The sequence below is a fragment of the Aspergillus wentii genome, assembly GCF_001890725.1.
Source record: "Aspergillus wentii DTO 134E9 unplaced genomic scaffold ASPWEscaffold_1, whole genome shotgun sequence".
Lineage (NCBI taxonomy): Eukaryota > Fungi > Ascomycota > Eurotiomycetes > Eurotiales > Aspergillaceae > Aspergillus > Aspergillus wentii.
The window spans coordinates 3824552-3843514 of NW_024467832.1; the positions used below are offsets into that span (position 1 = coordinate 3824552).

The window sequence follows — 18963 nt, forward strand, 5'->3', positions numbered from 1 at the left end:
AAAAAAAGTTTAGTGAGTGACATGTTGATCTCAACTCTAGATCGAGTCGTCCAGGTGAGAAAAACAGAAACAGGGTATGTAAGGGTATTTTGGGGGGTGTTTTGCAACTGACAATGGCCAACAGCCAATTGTTCGATACACCATTCTATAGTTCTTGGTGCACTACTACCTCCTCGTCAACTGTCCATTGCGCTTTTCGCTTGGTCAGCATTTCTTCAAGAACACCAAGTCTCTCACGCGTCGTGCGTATAGCGTGATCCATCTCTCGATCAGACATCTTCTCTTCGCTCAGCTTTTCCGCCATCTCGCGTTCGCCTTGGATCTTTCGGGGCTTTTGGCGTATTTGTGAATTAAGTGGTCTATTGGCGGTTGGAAAGACCATGCCATCCATGCCAACTCGGTCTTCTAGCCAACTCCAGAGTTCGCTCTCTTCTCTGCGCCACATCTCTTCATAGGCTGCCAGTCGTTGGGGCAGTGAATACCCAGGACATCCTATGTCATGTGAGAGCATGGCTGGCTGGGCGGGGCTGCGGAAAAAGAGCATAAAAAGCAGGATTCCAACAAGAAGGATGACAATATTTCCGCTCAACAAGGGCTTGACAATGTCAACAATAGGTCCAAGCAGACCATGTAGCGGCTCTAGAACACCCCAAGAATCCGCCTGGCCCGCGCTAGCATCGCTTGTTGCCTTCATAGAAGCTGGAGATGGCTCTTCGGTGGCCGAACCTCCCTTCTTCCGCTTGCCTTTTCCTTTACCACCTCCAGTCTTAGTACCGGAACGGCTGCGAGGTACAACTGCCGCTTTGAGAGCTTGGATCAAATCGGTTCCGAAGGCTCCTTGTCCATCAACGGCGCCTTTTTCAATGGGACCTTTCTATTGGTTAGCAAATTCGAATCAGACAGAATACTATATGGACGACGAACCTTTCAACCAACTCTTTCCAGACCATTCTATGGTACATGTCAGGAAAAATCGTGTTTGATTTCCAGGTGCCCATGTGAAAAGGTACTTAGTTTTGGTACAGAAAACATTTCCACTGGGTACATCAGGTGTCTGCGTCGAAAGCGTCACAAGGACTGCCTTTTCCAGATCTAGGAAATCCATGTACTCTGTAGTGATGCACTTGGTCTGTTTAGGCCCAATAGGGGCGTTGAGAGGTTTTATATACGAATATTGTCTGGTCCTGCTCTCATTTGTCAGGCCTTTCTTTTCGCTTTCAAACTGAAGCTCTCCAGATTTCTGGTTTTCAACAAGGAACTTGGATATAAAGGCGCCGGATGCAGGCCCAAAGACCAGAGAGTAGACTTTCCCAAGAGGAGCTGGGATTATCTCATCTTTGATGACTTTGTCATACTGACCAGCAGGATCGGTGTACTCTGTTGGCGCATGTGTAGTTGGGCCCGGAAAGTCTGTATCTGCATCTCCGCCGGATTTGTCACCTTTGGCGTCGCCATTAGAGCTTCCTGCTGCGCCTCCCGCGCCATTGGCAGTAGGCAAGAGACCTGATGCCTTGCGGCTGGGACCTTTCATGGGCATCGATTTATCGCTTCCATTAACGCTTGCATCCCCGGCTTCAATAAAGCTGTCGGCACCATCGCCATCTTCATCCTCATCGTATACCTCATCCTCATCTGAATCGTCGCTTTCCACGTCACTTTCTCCAGCCTTTTCTGTTTTGTCGCCAGTGCCATGAGCTATCCGTGTTCCATTTACAGAACTCTTCAGAGCGGGGTGGTTGATCTTCCAGATATTAACCATCAGGTCATATGTAGACTCTCGACTGAGTAAGCTTCGGAAGGTATGACGAGCATGCAGGGTTTGGATCGCGATTGCATTGGGGAAAACCATTGCAGTTGACTCTTTTTCTATCGCCACCACTTCGTCGAAGCTGATTACGAGAGTTGTTACCCAGCCCAAGATATTGCTAGAAAAGCAAATATGACCTTCCGAGATATAGATCCTGCCGGCAAGAATGATTTCTCGCTGCAAAGCGCAGCTATAATCCTCAATTAGATAGTCATCCTCGGGGACGCTACGGAACAGTTGATGAAAGTCCCTGTTCCGTTTCTTACTGGCAACAGCGAAACCAGTTAGTCGAGGCATACTGGAGTTGGCACCTGGAACACCTAGGGCAATGGCGCCAGCACCAATCGCGCCGATAGTTGATGTAGTTGCTGAGGAACCCCGATGACGACGGGCCAGACGACTCCGTACACTGCCGCTTCTCTTAAGTCCGCTGCCAGGTTCTCCATCGAGAACACTTCCTGGGGGAGTTTGGTCGCTAGGGAGTTCTTTCGGAAGCGATGTACTTGACTGCAGCTCTATCCCATCTTCAGAAGGGGGGATCACAGAGACTTCAGATGGCTTTCCATAGGCCATGTAAACTGCACGCGCAGCGCGCTTGTCCTCAAGCCTTGCCGCTTCCTCATCACGCTGATTGACTGCCGTGTTTTTGCGTTTCTCCGGTGGTACATCGGGTTTCGTAATGACAACTCCATCAGGAGTAGCAACTGCTCCGCCGGGCGGCACATCTATTTCCAGATGGTCGAAATTTAGATCCCCCGACCCAAGAGTTTCGACAGCTAGCGGTTTCTTCTCCTCTCCCTCGTCTGCCGCTGCGGTCTGCTCTTGGCCTTCAACCGGCACATTCTCACTTCCGGCGGAAGTGGGTTGAGTTGCACTGCGGCCTTTTGGCTGTGTATTGAGACTGCTACTTAGAGTATTTGCAGCATTTTGAGCTACGCTGAATACAGACGAAAAGAAGCCGCTCTGCTGGGCAGCAGAAGGTGACCTTGAGGCATTCTTTACCTCCTCGATTGTTGGGGGGCTTATCGCGGAGATGGAATTTGACAGCTTGCTGGGCCTATGAGATTGGACTGAAGAAGCGGAACGCACTCGCCGATGAGATATCATATTTCCTGACGGGCTCACAACAACACCTGGCGGGAAAGATTCGTTGGACTTCACAGACTCGGGGGATTTTATAGCTTCAGGTGAGGTAACTAGTTTCGGGAATGGCACTCGGTTCTCTGACGGGGTGGGGGGAGTCAATGTCGTTTGTGGAGCTGGGGCCGGAATTGCTGTGTGAGGAGGTGTCTTTGGAGCCTGGTTCTCCGATGGTTCGCGTGGTTTATCCTCCGTAAGATCGGTGCGGATGGCCAATGGCAATGGCGGGGGAGGCTCAGCTGCCACAGCAGTCTGTGCCCTCTTTGCTGAGAGACTTCCTCTTCTGCCACTGTTCCCAAAGAGACTCACACTCTTTTTGCTCTCGGTAGAGGTAGAGGATGCGCGATCTCGGCTACTATTTGAATTCTTCTTGTCGGAGTTGGAGCTGAACGCATTCTTTAGCCGCCGTCCCGGCGACACGCCTCTCTTCTTTCCGTTACGATCCTCGGGGACATCCAATGTCGAGACGGGCTGGGTGGTAGACCTTGAGAGCTCTGTGTCTGGATTGGATCCCGAAGCCTCCAAACTCGGGGCGGATTCTACATCAGCCTGAACGTCGTCGTTATCGTTTGCCTGCACGGAGGTTGTTTTTATCAGCGGTGAAGAAGTCGTGTAAAAGCCAGCATGGGAATTGTGGGAAGTAAGCGGTGGGGTCCTGCCAAAAGAAAAAACCAATAGATCAGTCAGAAATCCCAATATCCCTGAAGGGTCCTACATAAGTGCGAACTACACCAAGAAACCAGACTTACCGATCCGGTTCAGAGTCATCAGTCAACAGGTTGACACCTTCGCTCTCTTGCGGGTTCTCATTCATAGTTGACGATGTAACCGAATTCCCATCTCGGGACTCATTGGGCCGGCCCCCATTATCTTTTTCCTTGCCATTATCTGAGCTGGCCGCCGATAATATGAACTCATCCATCTGCGTCTGACTCTTCTTCTTTCGTCGTCGCCGGGCAGGGAGGAGCTTAGCAAGCCCGCTTGGTCCTGCCTTGGCGGAATCAGCGCCCTCGCCGGCCTGCGACGACTTGGGCCTGTCGGAGGTGGAATCAATCGACGAACGTCCATTGCTGCGACTCGAGCTTTCCAAATCGACCGGTGTCGTCCAGGTGCGACTGGATTTGCTGAAGCCCTGGGGGTCTGATGGAGCGGGGGGAGGCTCCGGGATCGTCGAGGCGTCCATGGGGGGATTAGGAGGGGGGAGGGGTTCGAAGGATTACTGATGCTGAAGTCGCGAATGGAGGAAGAATAAAGGAGGAAATAAAACGAACAAGGGAAAAAAGATTCAATAGGTGCTCCGGTTCAATCGATTAGAGGGTAGACACAGCCACTGTAAAGGACATGGTATATCGACTGGTTTAGTTGTCCATCGTAGCAGCAACCACCAAAATAGAGGGAGAGATCAAAGGCAGAAAGAGAGAGCTGCAGGTGAACGCAATACCAGGGGCATAGTATTTCCAGATTCAAAAACAGGTATCCCCTCTTTTTGTTCCCAGTAAACCAAGTGAAGATGGAGGAGGGAGAAAAAGCGACAGATGGAAGACCGCCGGCAGTAACAGCTCGACTCCGCATAAGCAGTTGGTTGTCTGTATGTACGGGTAAGGTATGGTAAGTGGGACTAAGCCTAGCCGTGGTTCTCTGACACGGGCTGAGAATAGATATCATTGTCAGGGGCTATCAAAGGGGTTTCAGGGTGATGATGTCGTTTCAAAATGATCGCCATCTTTGCATTATCCATCCGCAGCCAAATAGCTTATTTAAATTCAAAATCATTTCTGTGGGTTTCCTGAGGCAGGCAAGCACGATACCGTACTGTTATCTGGATGTACTGTCATGTAATTCTCCGGATCAGGGGAACCCCATAGGAGGGCAGCCCATCGCATCAGTAATGTTACCGTCACATTCTTACGGGCTGATTTTCCCCATGCGGTTCCGGCAAATAATGGCGTCACTCATTATTCTCCTTCACTCTCCACCACAGCAAATTGATATCTTTCCTCTACTCCCATATCCTTAGCTTTACTATCATCCAGACTGTCAATGTATGCTCTTCCTTGAGGTACACCCTCAACAGCGCCATGGAAACGGCACCGCTTACCTTGGTATGTCGTCCTTGCTGGCGTGCCTTCTATCTTACGTCCTGACGATCTCATCGGTACAAGGCTCATACCCATGCTCGAAATGCAGTGCTGGAAACTCGCAAGTCGAATCCGGTAGCAGCTAGTGAGGAACATGATCTAGCTGCTGGCGAGTTTGCAACAGCCAGTCAAAGTAGTGCTGACCGTGAAGTACATTGCCAAACCCATCCCACCTTGATTGACATGTGAAAGCTAACATATCGCCAATTTTTCATGATAGGCCTTACGGACGTTGCAGTTGCTTGAGGGCCACCACAAGAAACTCGCCCAGATTCTTCGTTTTCAACATGAGAATCCTCCCAGCGCCGTTGTGGCCGAGACATCCTCCCCCGCTATGTCTCCCAGCCTGAATTCCCAACCGTCGACCGCAGAGTTGGGAGCCACGAAAGCGGCGCCATCGACCCCGGATGCTCAGCAGCTGCCTCCAAGGCTCTCTGGGAATAGTCGCATGCCAGCAAGAGAGACCTCGTCTATCGCCAGTAATTTAGCTTCAATGCGAGGCATTCCATCCAACCTCCGACGTGCTTCACCGGCGTCGCCCACTCTTTCCTCCCAGCAGGCGGGAGCGAAGATGACAGATACCGCTCCCAAAATTAAGGCTGGCGAATCCAGGCTACGTGGCACACAAGCATATGGACAAAAGGAGCGTTCAAGTCGCACGTCTACACCGAAGCAGCCATGGTCTCCTCCAGCCATCAGCCCTACCGATATTACCTCACAGCAACTTGTACCCCCAGAAACTCTGGAGTCTCAACGACAGGAAGACAGAACAACAGACGAGCCATTCCAACGATTCTACTCCACCGTCGAGGGTCTTATTTCCAAAATATCAGCACCTTTGGCGTTCGCAGGCCTCCCTCTAGGATCAGAGACACCCGCACAGCAGGATACTTCTAGTCGCCGTAAGTCTTCCGCAGAGACGAGAATAAACAGAAACCAAGCGATCTCAGATAGTCGTGACCCGACTAATGAGCCAGATGTCAGTCGACTCTTTTCCCGGGCTGCGTTGCGGGCCATTCGCGATACCACCGGGGGAGGAGGAACAGGAAATACGGCTGAGTCATTTTACGTTGTTCCCACGACCGGAGGAACCGTTTCCTATGCTGGAATTCTGTCCAGGGCTGAGAAAGAAGCGCGGAGAAACAGCCTTGAAGAAGCGGATGAAGACTTCGTGGACGCCCGGGAAACTCCATCATCGCCGGAAATGCGCCAGAGTCAGACTAGATCCAAGGGCAAAAAGGGTCAAGGGAATGATAAATTCAGCAGCATCCAGAATCCGAAAACACTCGAAGAGTTGCAAATGGAAAACCAGGCCTTGAAGCATCTGTCCGACACCCTGTCCAAGCGGCTGCATATGTGGGAAGTAAACGCTCAATCCTCATCCATTGCGCTGCAACAGTCCTTGAAAGCGATGCATCATCAAAACAACGTACCCTCTGATCAACCCCCTCGGTCTTCCTCCCCTGCTGTCGTGTCGCCTGGTCCAGGCGTCTCCGCGATAACATCGGCTGATCATGAACAACGCATCAAGGAACTCGAAGAAATAGTCCGACTCAACGAGAGGGAACTCGACAAGGTCGGCCGCGAAAACGATAAATTAAGAAATGTCCTAGGCCGATATAGAGAACGGTGGGAGAAACTGAAAGAGGGCGCCAAAACCAGACGAGCTGAGGGAAAGGCAGGAGGGGACACTGACAATCCCGGCAACAGAGCAGCCGCTGGCTCTGCCGTTCAAGGGATTGATAATCCCCCAGATACTCCAACTCTGGCTGACGATATGACGGAGAATGGAATGCTTGCTGAGACCGAAGTTAAAGCCAATGTATCTGATAGCTGAAATCGCACGTTATGTCCATGAGAACACGCTTTATGTGCATACAATACATACATTACCTAAATCACAAAATTTGAATTTCGATTTCTTAATAACGATGCTTTAGACTACGTATGCATTAGATTGATTTCGTGAAATCGTATATCTAGAAGACCTCAAGTTATACATATAGCTATTGCCTAGGTGCGCAAAAACGAAGAAGAAAAAGAAACAAAAAGCTCACCCCAGAACCCAGTCCTCCTTCCTATAAGGAGGAAGACTGTCAGAGGCTACGAAATCCCGACGGAAATGTAAGGATTTTACAGCGGACCTCACTGGGAGCTGGTTGAACATTCCAACCAGCTCCACGCGAGATTCGAACCCAGGACTTCTGCCTTTGGTCAAGTGGCCGTACCACTCGGCCACAGTCACCCTGGGTTTGTTGAAGAGAACTAATGGAAGTGAATGATATGGGTTGTTGGGTTACCCGATTGGGAAAGGACAGAGTATAGGTCACGTGATATACAGAGGGCCAGCATACTATCGACTTGTTGAGAATGAAAAAGTACGTATGAGAAATGAGAGTAGATGGAAGGAGCTCAATATGTTCCTATACTGGGCTGCGGCAGCCTGACAATCCGCATCTCAACCCTGATATATAAAACCACAATGCTTTACGAAGCACAACAACTCAGTACTTTTGTGGTAGGTTTCTCATTGCAATTGATATAAACTGAGTTGTACTGTAGTAGCTACCTACTGCACATAGAACGTCGCATTCCCCCGGATATCAGCTGAGCTGCTTCCAACTAGAGCCATAAAAGCACCCGGCTCTACCACATACTTCATTGACGCATTCCACAACCCCAGGTCCTCTACTTGCAGAGAGATCTCAACTGTCTTGGTCTTTCCAGCGGGAATAACAATCTTTTCGAAACCCCTCAATCTCCTATTGGGTATAACGACCGAGGATACTTCATCCACAATATACACCTGGACGACTTCTGTGCCTTCACGCTCAGTGTGCGTGTTGGTGACGTCCACACTGATTGTAACGGTGTCCGAGGCCGATACGTTGGCCTTGTCCAAGCTGACGGATCCGTATTCGAAAGTCGAGTAGCTCTTTCCGTAGCCAAAGGGGTACCACGGGTTTGGATTGCCCAGGACGTATTGATGACCGAAAACAAGGGTTCCATCGGTTTCGATATAGCCCGAGTCCGTGATATCGCGGCCAGAGTTGGGATAGTCGTAGTAAATGGGCAGGTCACCGACAGACCGAGGAAAGCTGACGGAGAGCTTGCCAGAGGGGTTATAGTCGCCGAACAGGACGTCAGCAAGGGCGTTTCCACCTTGCTCAGAGGGGTAGAATTGCTGGATTAGAGCCGAAGTCGAGTTTGAGATCCAGACATCGCTTATGGGTTTACCACTGGATAGGACGACAACTGTTGGAACCCCGGTATCTGCAATAGCCTTGACTAGAGGGCCCTGGGCTCCAACGAGGGATAGGCTGTTCACGTCGACATGTTCTCCTGTTCTATGGAATGGTTAGTTCAGGATACGGTTACCGAAAGGCCTGGAGACCACTCACGTTGCATTCATACCTTGCCACAATTCCATCTGGTCTCTTGACCAGGTACCGACTACAACAACAGCCACGTCAGATTTCTTAGCGGCGTCAATGGCCTCCGAGAAACCAGACTGGTCGTTGCTCCATCGCTCGCACCCTTGTGCGTAGTGGACTTGGGCTTCGTTTCCAACGGCAGCTTTAATCCCATCCAGAGGAGTGACTCCACGATATTGGCTCTCGTAGACGACATAATCACCATACTGGATTGGCGTTAGTTCAGTATTCAATCAACTAGCTACCAGACTCTTATTATGGGCCATATAATTGTACTCACGTTCATAAAACCATGTGCCATAGGTCCAATGACGGCAATATTGCCGCTCTTCTTCAACGGAAGAGTATTATTATGGTTTTCGAGCAGGACAATGGATTCTTTGTCTAACTCCCTTGCGAGCTCAATAGCCTCTGAGCTATGAATAAGTTTGTTCCAGTCGGATTTGGGAGCAGCGGGGTATGGGTTCTCGAAGATGCCCATTTCAAACTTGGCCCTGAGAACTCTCTTCACAGCCGTGTTAACGACCTCAACATCAAGCTTACCGGACTCGACCAGTTCAGCAATCTTTTGAAAATTGCTATCAGAAAGTCAGCAAATATCCTTGACAGGTGTATCTCTCGATGAAAACTTACAATGAACCGCCTCCCATTTCGACATCATTACCAGCAGGCAAAGCCTGGAGGGTAATAGCCTCCATGTCAATCGGCGAGCTCCTGCAAAGTCTGAAAGCCGTGCACAATCTGTCAGTGGCGCCTGCATCGCTGATTACCCAGTAATCGTAGCCCCATTCTTCTCTCAGAATCTCTGTAAGAGTGTGGTAATCGGAGATTGCGGGAATACCGTCATATCTAGATAGTAGATATAATTCAGTAAGTGAGCCAATGTAAATACATCCAAGGATTTAGATATACTTACGAGTGGTAAGCACTCATAATATTCCATGCGCCAGCATCTATAATTGCTCGTTTGAAGGGCGGCAACCAACTGTATCAAAACTTAGCGCCTGCTTCTTATGCAATAAAACATACTCGCTCACGTTGTGCGAAGTTCTCGTTCACCTCCATGAACTGGACCAGTATTCAAACCTTGCTCGGGCTTGCTGAATCCTGCAAAATGCTTGACTGTAGCGGAGACATTCGTGCTCTGTAGTCCCTTGGTGTAGTAATAACCAATCTCTCCTGCGAGGTATGGATCTTCGGAGAACGTTTCTTCAACCTATAAACCGTATATGAGTACCATACTTTTTGGACATAGGAAAAGGCAGATTATTACACGTCCAAAACGCAACTCGCGGGCTAGATCGACGACAGGCGCAAAGAGCTGATTGACACCGAGGGCAAGGGCTTCCTGCCCGATTATTTTGGCCATCTTTTCAACCAACTAGAGTAGGGTCCGTTAGAATAGACTCCAACAAGGAGCGTGATATGCAAAATTACCTCTTTGTTGAAGGAGCATCCATATCCGATAGGCGAATTGAATATAGTCGCATTTCCAATCAAGAAGCCATGGATGGCTACATGGCAAACTGTCAGTGATCGACCATGGGAGCTCTAGTGCCGTGGAAGACTTACACTCTGTTTGAACAAGCGCAGGAATACCCAATTTTGTATTCTCGAGCAGGTAGTCTTGTGCTTTTTTCACATTGGTTGCAATCCAATCCCAGGAAACAGGGTATCCAACTGGGCGAATCGTCAGACATTCATGCTCCAATAATGGAGATATTCGGTAGCCTACCGTAGAACATTCCAGCTTTTGTTTCCATATTCTCTACCAGGCCAGTGTAATTGAAATCTCCAGTGGTGCCATCCATCCAATTCGTGATATCCCCTTGGATCAATTGGGCCATTTTATCCTCGGTTGTCATCCTCCCCAGGAGATCCGTAACTCTCTCCTCTACTGGAGCGCTGGCATCTTTGTAGCGAGGAGTGCTAGAGTCCGAGGCATTCTTCCCTGCAGCTAGGGAAAAGAGCTGCAGGAGCAGGAGCCCTTTTGATAGTAGACTGGGAATCATATCTTCACGAGAGTAACAGAAACAGCTTCCCAGCTATCTTCGAATGTATCTAGCCACGACAAACGAAGTCAAAAGTCAACCTTCTAAAGCTGCGCGACATGTCGGTTGCTTTATTTTCTGCTGCGGATAAACTATTGTTTAGCGATTAGGCTAGTTAATGCACCCAATCTATCAAAATGCAACGAGGTATCGTGGCCAAGCCAGGGTTTGGAGATGATTAATTTCGGAGATGAGAAGGGCTCGAGTAATCACAGGCATGGCTGCACAGACGATTAATTTAATCGATCGTGTGGTAATACTCCGTACCTTTGACGGACGGCTAATACTAGGTGCAGCAAGTGAGGGGTTATCCAAGACTTCCATGAGGAGACACAATGCAGTCAGCTGCTTTTTTCCACCTATTGCAGATCCTCTCGGTAAAAGGACGCAGGCGCGATAGATCGTAGTTGATTGTCAGCCCATTATTAGATCGGTAGAATGAATCTCAATGAGAAAGGAAGAAAAGCCGACGAGTTAAGACTGGTTTGATGGCATCGTTGTTTGGGATAGGGACAGGGGGTGCTTAGGACTGGACGATCAACCGTTAGTTCTGAATTGTACATAACGACTTGGTCCAAACATCAAGATATGCAATTAAAACTCACTATCTGCCTGCATCCTGTTTGTTGATAAGTGATAAGATGGTTGAAGCAGGAGAAATGCCACGGAGCGAGCGTTCGTTCCACTGCTCCGATCACCACGGAACGGCTGTAGCTCTGATCTTCGCTGGATCTGTACGATGATGCTGTCGTGCTCGGTTTCCTTCTCACCACCACTAACAGTCATCCTCCTCCATCACCGCCCCTATTCGCATTGTCCTCGCACGTGCGCATCGTCGTATTCCCCCGAGTCTATCTCGTCCAAGGCAGAGTTAAACTTGCTTTGTATCTTTCTCCTCGATATTCCTCACCTCCTCTTCCACCTACTGTTTGACAACACTGACGCGACGTCACCGCCCCGATCGACCCGGTTTTCTTAAAAAGCTGAAGATCAACTCCGTTCAGCTCTTGATCCCGGCGAGGATTATTTTCCTACGTCAATACAATAGACGACCTTCATCCAGAGGGCTTTTCCGCATCGAAGAACAGAATGTGGCCCACTTTAGCAGCGTGATCGAATACCCATGCTTAGTGAGAAGTGAGAAGTGGTTTTATCTACGGTAACTACTATCGAAGATAATCAGAGAACGAAATCCTGTTGATCCACTCGTTCTGTGGTTGTTGCTTGGACATTCTAGCGATCGGATAACGCGGGTGGTTGGGCGTGATTCAAGTTTGGTTATCATTCAGTCGGCCTCACTGCGGATTTTTCTTCTCTTTCTCTTTCTTCTTTCTCCTTTACATATTCAACTCGATGGATAATTACCAGGAGCCTATGGCAGCAGGCCTGCTCACGGCTCTTGCCTCTTCTCTCCTCCCGACTCCGACCTCGACCCCATATAGCTACCCCTCGCACGCTCCTTTTCCTTCCTCGACATCGGATCTTGGACATAATAATGGTGGACATGGAGGGAAAATGCGCGAATGGTCGTCGCTGATTGGCATTATCACGGCACTGGTCGGTAACGTGCTTATCTCTTTGGCACTCAATATTCAGCGCTACGCTCATATCCGGATCGCCCGGGAATATGAGCACGATAAATTACTCCGAGAGGCGGATTGGAAACGGACACATTCTGAAAGGAGTACGGCGGGATCCTACGGTGCTGTTGCGGGGCATGGTTATGTCGATGATGAAACTCGACGAGGGAGGGACACCGGCCGGTATATGGATGAGTCTCCTGAGCGTCCGCGCCACGAAGAATCTCGCGATCACCCTAGACAAAGTAACGACGCTAGAGGTGAGGAGCATGACCAGCTGCGTCAGTCCTTCTCGTCGGATCAAACGGCTCAACCTGGAGATAAGGAACTGCAGCATGGACACCGTAAATCCTACCTCCGGTCCCCATACTGGTGGGTTGGAATTATACTCATGTGTATCGGCGAGACGGGCAATTTCATGGCCTATGGATTTGCCCCGGCATCGATTGTGTCGCCATTGGGTGTGGTGGCATTGATTTCCAACTGCATCGTCGCACCCTGTATGCTCAAAGAGAAGTTTCGCAAACGTGATTTCTGGGGTGTGCTGGTTTCTATTGCTGGCGCCGTCGTCGTCGTTCTCAGCGCCAACTCATCTGAAGGAAAGATCGGTCCCCATGAAATTTGGTCCATGATTACACAGTGGGAGTTCGAGCTGTATCTGGGTCTCACGGCGGGTTTGATTGTTACTCTCATGTGCATGAGCAGCAAGTATGGCCCCCGGACAATTCTGATCGATGTTGGGCTGGTGGCCCTTTTTGGTATGTTTGATATTAGAACCCTGTCGCCTGGCCTTGTGTTGTTGTCTCTTAGTGGCTGCTTATTGACTATCCACAGGTGGATATACTGCCTTGTCTACAAAAGGTGTCTCCTCGCTGTTATCATTCAAACTCTGGCATATAATTACCTTTCCCATCACCTATCTCCTGGTCTTCGTCCTTGTTTTCAGCGCTTTGATGCAGATCCGTTACATCAACCGGGCTCTCCAACGTTTCGATTCCACCCAAGTCATCCCGACTCAGTTCGTTCTCTTCACTCTGTCTGTGATTATCGGAAGTGCGGTCCTATATCGTGATTTCGAAAATTATACACCCTCACATGCGTCAAAGTTTGTAGGCGGTTGCCTTCTGACCTTTCTAGGCGTGTACTTCATTACCAGTGGCCGGGTTAGTGCTGACGATGAGTCGTCTTACTCTGCGGATGATGAGGAAGAAGCCATTGGCTTGCTTTCGGGAGAACGGTATCATGACCATGTTGACGTTTCGCCCCCGGGACATCAATTCAAAACCCACCAGCCGGCACAAAAAGTCATTGAATCTCAGGATGATCCCGAGTCCCCTTCCGGGTCTCTGTTCAGCCATGGCATCGAAGATGTTGATGATGGCCAGGTCACCCCGAGGGGAGTTTTGTCTGCTGCCCCGTCATCACCAGTTGGCTCTTTGACTGCCGAATCTCTCACTGCGCCATCTCCTGAACATGCCTCCCCCATGCCACCGAATTCACTGATTACCAATCCATGGGCCGAATCGTATGAACAATTTGCCGTGGCTACCAGGCCTCCAGCCCAGATTTCCCGCCCAGTGACTCCCCCGGCACAGTCTAACCACGCGAATGACTCGACAGTCCAGCTTCGTTTTCCACCAGCGCCTGGTGCTGATGACCCTAGCCCATCAGGAGGCGACAATGCCCAGCCAAATGGCCTTATCCGGACTATCCCCGAAACACCACCGCCACGTCGGCTAGCAAACCCTCTATCCGCACGCTTTTCCCCAGGGCCCTTCCTCCCAACCCTTTCCGCAGGATTCAGCGCTGTAGTGGCAGAATCTCTACGCCGTGGTGAGGGGAGTCCTGCAAAGGAGCGAAAGGCTAGGCGTCGAATGAGTCGAACAAAGCAATTAAGTACGACTATCTTAGATGGCTTTCTCCGCGACCGAACCGGCGATTCCAGACCGGGGGAACCCAACCAGAATGAAAATCACAACTCCCCATTCACATTAACAACATCCCGTCTCCAGTCCGCGGTTGATCTTCCTTCGGGCCCTGCAACAACCGTCGGCCACTCCACCCCGGTCTTGACTCGGGAAAGCTCCCAACCTGAATCTTCAGACCGCGATGTCACATCAATAACCCGGCTTCGAAGTCTGAGCGACTCCTGGAGTGGCGGGCTAGCATGGCTGGGTGGAAATCTGCGGAAGCAACACAAGCCAGAGAGGACTGAAGCTGGGGTTGGACATGTGGAGGAGCTCGACGAAGACGAAGACGAAGGCAGAAGACACGGGAGATAATGTGTGGAGATGAGCAGTCGCCAAGGGATTATTGGTAACTGGTACATATTTATTTTTTTTTTCTTCTTCCAGTACTTATGGTTTGGGATCACAATGTGAAGATCCTCTGTATAAATTTAATGGCGCGTTGAATTAGGTGGATGGTTGTTTAATATCTAGCTGCGGAGTATATACGCATGATTTATCTACTGAATTGCTATTTTCATGCGGCGTTTACATTTGCATGTTTGATTTCTTGAAACCATATCCCTCCATTCAAAGAATATAAACAAGCCTTCGGAATATTGAATAAATTGGTGGTGGTCACTTACAAACCTCTATATAACCACTACCCAATTGGCCTTGAAAGAAAAGAATGATTATACAAGCAGATAAAATTATACAGAAGATGACTACCGCCTAGCCTTTTTCTTCTCAGGTTCCTCCTCATCGTCACTCAACTCTCTATAAATAGTTTTTGGTTGTGTTTCTTTCCATGCATTGGTGAAAATCGGGTCCTTTTCAGCCTTCTCGGCATATTTCAGCAATGCCTCACGCGGATCTTCATCACGCATTGAACTGAGTGGGATATTCTCCCGAATATGCTTCTCATCAGGTTGTGACTTGGCGAACGGTGTTGTTAGTGGGAGGTGAGGTCTTCGGGGATCTCTTGGACGACCCGAAGCTGTAAGACCAATGGTCGGGTGCCTGGCGGACCAAGTAGACGAGCTGTAATGAGGGACGCCGTTGGAACCAACCACAACGTTTTCTCCAGAGATACCTTGGGAAAGATCCATGGTGAGGTTCGGGTCATCGTCGACGTGACGGCGCTTGGGGGCCTTTGACATGACCATAGCAGCACCCTTGGTGGACATGGTTGGGTTGTAGAGAACGTGTGTTTCGGCATTGGCAGAGCCAGTGAGAATCTGGTTGAGCTTCTCGTGCCATAGCACAGTGATGAGTGGCGAGCCAGGCGTGACGGGGGTGACTAGCTCTGGTCTTAAGGTAGCTGGGTTCAAGATGTGCAGATGGCCGGTTTCCGAGCCCGTGATGACATTCGCCGATGTTGGCGAGAAGATGATATTTGACGTAGGGTAACGGTCTGAGATTGAGGGGTGGGAGACGGTTGTAATCGGTTGTTTGAACTTCCTCGTATCCCAGAGCTTGATGGTATCATCCCCACCCTTGGAAATTACAAGCCTTCCATCGGAGCTCACATCTAAACCGCTTGTCCAGGTATCTCGAGTATGCGCGTCCCGGATCTCACCGCTGGGTCGAGTATGTGGCCCATCTCCACCCCACATCAACAAGCTTCCATCGAGAGCAGCGGCGACGAGGATGTTAGATCCGCCCTGCTTGGGAGAACCCCACGCCACAGCGGTCATCTTGCTCCGGCCAGCGGACCCAGCAACCCTCGACTTGTGGACTATAACCTCCTTCTGTGACCTTCCAACATTTGCATCCCATATGCGCACTGTACTATCCGTTCCAGCAGTAACACACAAGTTGTAGTCGGTTGGGTGCCAGGCGGCCGAGGTTACCTCCGAGACATGGCCCTTTGTGTTGTGCAAGTCTCTCAGATACATATCGCCTTTCACGAATTCGACAAGCGTCTCACCATCGCGACTTATAACCCGGGGCTGTGGCGTAGCGGGGACGACCAGAACATGGCTTGGAGATAGGGGATTGAATGCGGCGTAATGTACAGCGTGCGTTTCCTGCGCGGCGGATTGTTTCTTGAACGAAGGATCCACGGATTTAAATGCGCGCACCGTCGACGGAGTCATGGACGCAAAGTCATGTAGCTTCAAGGAGCAATCAGTCGATCCTGTAATCAAGCGCGACCCTGCTGGGTCCACGGTCATGGTTGTCACGGCGCGTTCATGGGTTTTGAGAACCAGCTCATGTGAAACAGGGAATTCGTCCTCATCGTCGTCCTCATCTGAATCATCATCAGAGTCATCATCTTGGGCTTCCTTTTCTTCCGCATCAGCTGTTTGGTCAGCATTTGTGTCGTCAGTCAACACTTTCTGGTCTTGTGTCTTGCTGCTAGTAACATCATCACCATCAGACGGCTTGACAGAGACTTCGGACCGCTTGGTGCGGTTAATCTGGGCGCTCACATCGGCAGACTTCTCTTGCTTGCCGAAGCTGGTGGGGAAGAACTTCTTGAAAGCTTCCTCGTCGAAACCATCCATTGTGATCAAATAGTGCGATGTGAAGTTGCTATCGCGAGCTGATACGAAAGTCTTGGGGAGATAATGAAGTTCAAGTTTGCGGTGTTTGTGATGTTTGCATTGTTTGCATATAACTGACATGATGTCACTGCGAAATTACAAATCAACATTACGGCTTACAATCAGTGCATACCTACAGGGGTAAGAAGGTTTGGAGAAGATTGAAAAATCTCATGAAGATATGAGCTCATTTCATTATTAAAATACACCATCGAGTCTCTAGAACTTATGGCTCCGTCGCTTGATCCATCAACGTAGGCACAATACCAACACGCGCGCACCTACAAGTACAATCCCTCTACAGGGCCTCCGTCCTGCTTTGTCTTCATGATACGCTCTCGGGCAGACCGGAAATCATCCATTTGCACCCTCATCCGACGCTCTCTCAGCGCCATCAGACCGGCTTCGGTACAAATGGCTCTGATATCGGCACCGGAGAGATCATCCTTCTGGTTGATAAACTCATCCAGGTCAACATCGTCACTGAGCGACATCTTGGATGTGTGGAGCGTGAAAATCTTCTTCTTGGTGTTTTCTAAGGCTGTTAGCTAGAGTTGTAATTTAGAGCATGCAAAAAACTTACGGTCTGGGTTCTCGAAGAGAATCTTTCGGTCAATACGACCAGGACGGATCAGGGCAGGATCCAGAGTCTCAATCTTGTTCGTAGCCATGACGACCTTCACATCTCCACGGTCATCGAATCCATCGAGCTGGTTGAGAAGCTCAAGCATGGTACGCTGAATTTCTCGCTCACCACCAGATTGGGACTCGTATCGCTTAGTTCCGATAGCATCAATTTCGTCAATGAAAACAATCGAAGGAGCGTGCTCGGCAGCAACCGAGAAAATCTGGCGAACAAGTCGAGGACCATCTCCAAGGTACTTCTGGATCAATTCACTGCCAACAATGCGGAGGAATGTAGCGCTGGTCTGGTTGGCAACAGCCTTGGCAAGAAGAGTCTTTCCGGTACCAGGAGCACCGTAGAGAATGACACCCTTGGGTGGCTTGATACCCATCTCCTCGTACAGCTCCGGGTGGAGTAATGGCAGCTCCACCGACTCTCGAACTTCTTGAATCTGCGACTCGAGACCACCAATATCGGCGTAAGAATCGGTGGGGGCCTTATCGAGCTTCATTACTGATACGAGAGGGTCGGCTTCTTCAGTCAATACACCAACAACAGAAACCGACTTGTGATGCAGCAGGATGCTAGCACCAGGCTCAAGTAGATCCTTGTCAACGAAAGACATGATGGAAACGTAGTACTCTGGGCCAGTTGCACTCGAGACAATCGCGTGGTCGTCATCGATCAACTCTTCCAAGTTTCCAACTCCCATCGGGCTGCCTCTCATGTCATCGACCCGGCTTCTCTCATCGGCATTTCGGTCCATGATATCCAAGTCACCCTGGGTTGCGGGACCCTGTGCGGCCTGCGCCTTGCCCTTGCGCAGACGCTCCATGTTCTCCACATACTCCTCTTCTAAAAGCAGATGGTCGTGCACCCGTTGCATTCGGAGGTATCGTAATTTACATCTCGATGTTGGGTAAATGTCGGGAAGCTTCGAGGCAGTACTTGGGCCGGCAGCCTTGCGCTTCTTGCGTCCGAGGCGAGTGGTGGGTGGGGGAGGGGGTTCGTATCTGGGCTTGTCCTTCTATCGAAGACACTGTCAGCGCGTAACGTTCACCGGAGGCACTCCTTCTGAAGCACATCAATAGACAAACCTTCTTGTCCTTGTCATCTCTTCCATCTCCACCGGGACCTCCGCCGATGTTTGATTGTTGGTTACCCTGTTCAAAGACATGTTAGCGGTGCTGTGGCTGAAAGTGGCTTTGCGTAATGTTGGGTACCTACCATGCCTGCGACCCGGCAACAGGGAGACTACTCTGGTCAAAAAAAGGATAATAAGAAAAAGTCCCGGTAGTCGAATATCTCACGACAGTTTAGGGAAGCACTGCTGAGAGATGAGTTGATATCGGAAGGGGGGATGGGGAATGGAGCTGGTGATGCTTGGAGAGAGACTGGAAGAGAGCTGGAGCTGTTGTCGCCATCCGTCGCTTGGCGCTCTCGTCCAGCGCAGGTCGCTCACGTGATCTGACACATTTCAGCCTTGATGCCTGAGGCTGCTATCTGTCCCCGCTGCGTCACCAGCGCAGCTCCATTTGGAGACTCAACAAGACTCTAAACAGACAAACCTTCTGGGTATTTTGGTCAAACCCCGTTATAACGACATTTTACGATTTATCTACTTAATATCTCTTTTTATTTACAAAATTCTCTGCGTGACTCACCAACCTCTAGCAGTTTCCCGGGCTGA

General features: G+C 50.0%; 5 protein-coding genes across 5 annotated transcripts; 2 read left to right on the forward strand and 3 right to left on the reverse strand.

Moving 5' to 3' along the window:
* Positions 1 to 145: 145 nt before the first annotated feature.
* Positions 146 to 4130, reverse strand: ASPWEDRAFT_101336 (GRAM and VASt domain-containing protein; the record flags this gene model as incomplete). The annotated part of the gene is made up of 3 exons (XM_040827371.1): positions 146 to 870; positions 925 to 3602; positions 3697 to 4130. The coding sequence occupies 3 exons, from the start codon at positions 4128 to 4130 to the stop codon at positions 146 to 148; spliced, it is 3837 nt and encodes a 1278-aa protein (XP_040695139.1).
* A 627-nt stretch (positions 4131 to 4757) lies between these two features.
* ASPWEDRAFT_35021 (uncharacterized protein) lies at positions 4758 to 6990 on the forward strand. The gene is made up of 3 exons (XM_040834134.1): positions 4758 to 5049; positions 5110 to 5235; positions 5306 to 6990. The coding sequence occupies exons 1-3, from the start codon at positions 5026 to 5028 to the stop codon at positions 6920 to 6922; spliced, it is 1767 nt and encodes a 588-aa protein (XP_040695140.1). The 5' UTR covers positions 4758 to 5025; the 3' UTR covers positions 6923 to 6990.
* Positions 6991 to 7654: 664 nt separating this feature from the next.
* ASPWEDRAFT_23552 (putative beta-glucosidase) lies at positions 7655 to 10531 on the reverse strand (the record flags this gene model as incomplete). The annotated part of the gene is made up of 10 exons (XM_040832498.1): positions 7655 to 8432; positions 8487 to 8725; positions 8800 to 9097; positions 9153 to 9368; positions 9436 to 9504; positions 9557 to 9735; positions 9793 to 9900; positions 9957 to 10033; positions 10092 to 10199; positions 10255 to 10531. 10 exons carry the CDS (start codon positions 10529 to 10531, stop codon positions 7655 to 7657), a joined length of 2349 nt encoding a protein of 782 aa, XP_040695141.1.
* A 1392-nt stretch (positions 10532 to 11923) lies between these two features.
* ASPWEDRAFT_23553 (DUF803 domain membrane protein) lies at positions 11924 to 14432 on the forward strand (the record flags this gene model as incomplete). Its single annotated transcript, XM_040832499.1, has 2 exons — positions 11924 to 12908; positions 12985 to 14432. The coding sequence occupies 2 exons, from the start codon at positions 11924 to 11926 to the stop codon at positions 14430 to 14432; spliced, it is 2433 nt and encodes an 810-aa protein (XP_040695142.1).
* Positions 14433 to 14824: 392 nt separating this feature from the next.
* On the reverse strand, positions 14825 to 18159 carry ASPWEDRAFT_56575 (uncharacterized protein; the record flags this gene model as incomplete). The annotated part of the gene is made up of 4 exons (XM_040838299.1): positions 14825 to 16353; positions 16477 to 16736; positions 16934 to 17131; positions 17228 to 18159. 4 exons carry the CDS (start codon positions 18157 to 18159, stop codon positions 14825 to 14827), a joined length of 2919 nt encoding a protein of 972 aa, XP_040695143.1.
* Positions 18160 to 18963: the final 804 nt, after the last annotated feature.